Below are 4651 nucleotides of genomic sequence, written 5' to 3' on the forward strand. Positions count from 1 at the left end.
TTACGGCAACGCTTTTTCTCCCAGAAGTTGTGTAGTCCTGTAATATTTTTCCTGTCTTTACAAAGCTGATTGAAATTATAATCAAGTTTTGAAAAAAAAGGAACATTAATTTATTTTTCGTGTTCTGATTCATTTTACATTAACCTCAGAAATATTAAGTAATAAAGAATTACTCAATCAATAGGAATAGCAGCAATAGTGCTCAGTGCTGCCCCTGCTGATCCTTTCTATAATTACACCCCAAAAACCAATATCCCAGGTTTGCGCTAAAAGTGAGGATGCTGCCCCCCACCCCCACCCCCTCCCAACAAATTTTGGGAAAATGAGAAAATATCTTACTGTTTTTCAAATGTTTGCACATTAGATCTGTCTAATTAAAACATGTGAAGGAAATTAAACACAATGTGTTAAATTATGATTTATTTTTATGTGCTTTCAGTGTATAGATATCAGACATATTAGGTAATCAAAGAAAAAAAACATTCAAATACAGTGTTACTATTTGAAACAATTTGAACAGTAATAATAGTGATTAGTGATTCCCCTCGTGGTCTTGGATTCTAGGATTTTTCTTGAGGGCAAAAATTCAATTTCACTAAAAGTAAGAATTCTCTTTTGTAAATAAGTACTTAACAGAATAAAATAATAATAATAATAATAATAATAATAATAATAATAATAATAATAATAATAATAATAATAATAATAATAATGTTAGTATTTAACACATTCTGCATGCAGATGGCATGTTCTCACTGGGTACTTCAGCTTCCTCCACAGTCCAAAAACAACTACGGTCATAATGGTTCTGGCGACCTGTCCAGTGTTTAGCCTGCTGCTCGTCCAATGAGTGCGGGAGAGGACCACCTCCTCCGCCCCTCTGCAAGGTTAAACTGGTATTGGATGGGTGGATTATATATTTTAGTCAAATTTTAAGAAGTAAAGTTTTTTCAGACAGGCCAATCAGAAGTTAGAAAGCCTTAGGTCCCACCAATCAAGGCTAAAAAAAAGAAGGGAGAGAGAGACTTTCAAAATATCTAAAAAAAAAAAATTGTTCTACTCATATCAAGACCCACACATACACAAAACATTTGGGTTTTGATATAAAGATAAAATCAGAGATCCACAAAATAATGAATTGAAATAAAATGTCCACCTTTTAACTACATTTTAAATTATATGCCTTTTAATGATCACTGCCGCAAGAAAGCTTGATTTTAAGTCTTAACATCTGCATTCAATTTGCTTATTACAAGACCCGAAGATTGTGTTGCATTATTTCAACCAAGTGCGCCAACAGCAGGTGGCGCTCTAAATGCCTTCAATCTTCGTGGTCACTCCAAGTGATCCGATCACATAGTGTTGAACGCGGAGAAGCTGCAGAAAATAAGAAAATAACAGAGGAATAAAACACTTTTAGCCTTGAAGTAAATAAGAGCAAAAATTAAATACTTTATTAAAGGTCAGGCGAATCTTTTAATGCACGATTTAAACAATGTAAGTAAAAAATTGGATTGTTGTTCCAGAGCAAACACATGACTTTAAAGGAGACCATTATTTTCATATTTCAAGACAGCTGTCATTGCCTGTGATAAGATCCGTGCCTGAGCTGCAGACTGGAACAGGCACAACCAGAACCAGCCTGACTTCAGCATCCTCACAGAGAAATGACGCATTTTCCATCACAGGTATAAATAAGATGCATCATTCTCCGTCAGCAGCCGCGACCTGCAGTTCAGAGCTCCTCTGCAGCACTGAGCGCTCCAACATTCCACTATGTGCGCTGAAAGGATGTGCACCGGGCTCTCCTAACGCAAAGTCTCTCCAAACGCACGACTTTCCCCACCATGGATGGCACCAATAACACCACGACCTGGCCTGACTTTGAAAACTCAACAGAGCCCCGCAAAGTTGAGGAGGACGAGGTGAAGCTGAGTTACCAGGTGTTCACCTCCTTCCTGCTCGGCGCGCTCATCCTGTGCGCAATCTTCGGGAACGCCTGCGTGGTGGCGGCCATCGCGCTGGAGCGCTCCCTGCAGAATGTGGCCAACTACCTGATCGGCTCTCTGGCCGTTACCGACCTGATGGTGTCGGTGCTGGTGCTGCCCATGGCGGCTCTCTACCAGGTCCTGAACCGCTGGACGCTGGGGCCGGTACCGTGTGGCATCTTCATCTCCCTGGATATGGTGTGCTGCACCTCATCCATCCTGCACCTGTGCGCCATCGCGTTGGACAGATACTGGGCAATCACCGAGCCCATCGAGTACATGAAGAAGAGGACGCCGAGGAGAGCCGCGGTTCTCATCAGCGTCACCTGGCTGGTCGGCTTCTCCATCTCCGTGCCACCGATGCTTGTGATGCGCTCCCAGCCGAGCAGCGAGGCGGAGGAACAGCCCAACCAGATGGAGTGCAAGATCAGACAGGACCCCTGGTACACGATATACTCTACTTTCGGAGCGTTTTACATCCCGCTTACGCTGATGCTGGTTCTGTACGGGCGGATATTTAAAGCGGCGCGGTTTCGTATCAGAAGGACCGTGCGTAAAACCGAGAAAAAGAAGGTTTCCGACTCGTGCCTGGCGCTGTCCCCGGCGCTCTTCCACAAGAAGCCTCACGGAGAAGCGCAGGCGAAGAGCTGGAAGAGGAGCGTGGAGCCACGGCCGCTGCCCAGCGTCAACGGCGCCGTGAAGCACGCCGAGGACGGGGAGTCTCTGGAGATCATCGAGGTGCACAGCAGCTCCAGGGGCCACCTGCCCCTGCCCAACACCCCCAGCTCCGCGCCGCTGTTTGAGAACCGCCACGAAAAGGCAACAGAAGCCAAGCGCAAGATCGCGCTGGCGCGGGAGCGCAAGACGGTGAAGACCCTGGGCATCATCATGGGCACCTTCATATTCTGCTGGCTGCCCTTCTTCATCGTGGCCCTGGTGATGCCGTTCTGCCGGGACTCCTGCTACATGCCCGGCTGGCTGGAGGCCGTTATTAACTGGCTGGGTTACTCCAACTCCCTGCTGAACCCCATCATTTACGCGTACTTCAACAAAGACTTTCAGAGCGCCTTCAAGAAAATAATCAAGTGTCATTTCTGCAAAAACTGACGGATCCACAGGGTCTCTCCTCTTTTGTTTTCTCTTTTTCTTTTTTCTTGTCGGAAACTGGAAGCGTCCAGGTTCGCAGAGACGCGCTCCTGAGGCCAGAAACCTGCAGAGACAACCCAGAACAGTGACTCGGAGAGGGCTGCTAATTGAGTCATGTTGATAATCATCGTTAAATATCTCCAGACATGTCTGTAGCCTATGCATAGATAAAGCTGTGATCGTTTGATTGAGGGTCATGTTCTTGCTCCGTACTGTCTAATAAAAAGGTACTTTTTTCACAATTTCTAAGCTTTCAGTTTCTTTTTTTTTATTGTCGAAAAATGTTATGTTAACATTTTAGAGGAGTGGGGATGTAATGCTCGTTCTTACTTTAGAGCAGCTGAAAGGGAAATGAAGGTGCGCATTAAAAAGATACATTGAAGGACATTAATTTTTAGCCATTAAAACTATTACCATTTTATTCAAGCACATTATTGTGTTGATGTCATGTTAAAACAATGGTTAAAATCCAACAGCATTACAGGCCTTTTTAAAATGATTCATACCTACGAACTTTCATCAAACTTAAACAAATGTTGTTGTCATTTTATGGAACAGGGCAACTCAAAATTAGTAATGACCTAAAACTAAATATTACATTGTTTTCTAAAAAGAATGTTTTTGCCTTTAAAAGTTTTGGACATCTACGGATTGAAGGTTTTGCCAAATCTTCCTTGAGAATCCGCTCAACCCCATTCAGAATGGAAGGAGAGGGTCTGTGAACATTTATTTCCGAGTTTTGTCACAGATTAATATTGTTACCGCTATGTTTTACAGGGTTATAATTCTCCTGACGCATAATATTTTACATTGTTTGACCCTCTCTCAGACAATTGCTGTGTTTCTACATGGCTTGTGTTAAACTTTAAAATTACCTTCTTAAGGCTTTCTTTCATAATATATTTCTTCTTTCCACTTTCTCCATAAATAAAAAAAAAAGAGTTGTGACTGGCAAATGCCCGCATGGTTACCAGTACTGTCAACAGACTCACCCACCTGAGCTGTGAATCTTTGCAGCTCCCCCAGAGTAACAGTGGTCTTCTTGGGCTGCCTGCAGGAAGCCATTTGTTGAAACCTCTGAGGACAGAAACAGAACAACTAGATTTAGCAGGTTGAATTGAACACAGATGGGCTCTTTTTTAACTAATTGTTTGACTTCTGAAGGTAATTAGTTGCATATACCGTAATTTTTGTTATGGGTATTAGATTATAAAATTGTTTAATGACAAATTCTTTATCTAAAATAGCCCAACTTTTGATCAGAAATTAGGTGAAGTTGTTCGTTCACGCAGCTGTTAGTTTAATTTGTTGAGTTTCTTCAAGAGAAAACAATATGACTTATTTATTTAATATGCTTTATAATGAATGGAAATACCAACTTAGTTAAAATGGAAAACTTTTTTTTGAGATTTTTTTGTAGCAAAAATGTACTTTGGTTATATGTTAAAATCGGTTTGGAGACAGAACCAAAGCTAAAGGGATAACCTGCTACACTAAAGAGCTTCAGACAGTATTAG

The 4651-nt window shown here is 42.1% G+C and overlaps 1 protein-coding gene across 1 annotated transcript; it reads left to right on the forward strand.

Moving 5' to 3' along the window:
- The first annotated feature begins 1373 nt into the window (after window positions 1-1373).
- Window positions 1374-3376, forward strand: htr1ab (5-hydroxytryptamine (serotonin) receptor 1A b). Its single transcript, XM_012877482.3, has one exon. It carries the CDS (start codon window positions 1848-1850, stop codon window positions 3093-3095), a length of 1248 nt encoding a protein of 415 aa, XP_012732936.1. The 5' UTR covers window positions 1374-1847; the 3' UTR covers window positions 3096-3376.
- Window positions 3377-4651: the final 1275 nt, after the last annotated feature.

Source organism: Fundulus heteroclitus, chromosome 8 (assembly GCF_011125445.2).
Source record: "Fundulus heteroclitus isolate FHET01 chromosome 8, MU-UCD_Fhet_4.1, whole genome shotgun sequence".
NCBI lineage: Eukaryota > Metazoa > Chordata > Actinopteri > Cyprinodontiformes > Fundulidae > Fundulus > Fundulus heteroclitus.

Excerpts from the sequence above, each read along its gene's own strand:
- htr1ab (XM_012877482.3), top strand. The coding sequence starts at position 1,848 with ATGGATGGCACCAATAACACCACGACCTGGCCTGACTTTGAAAACTCA.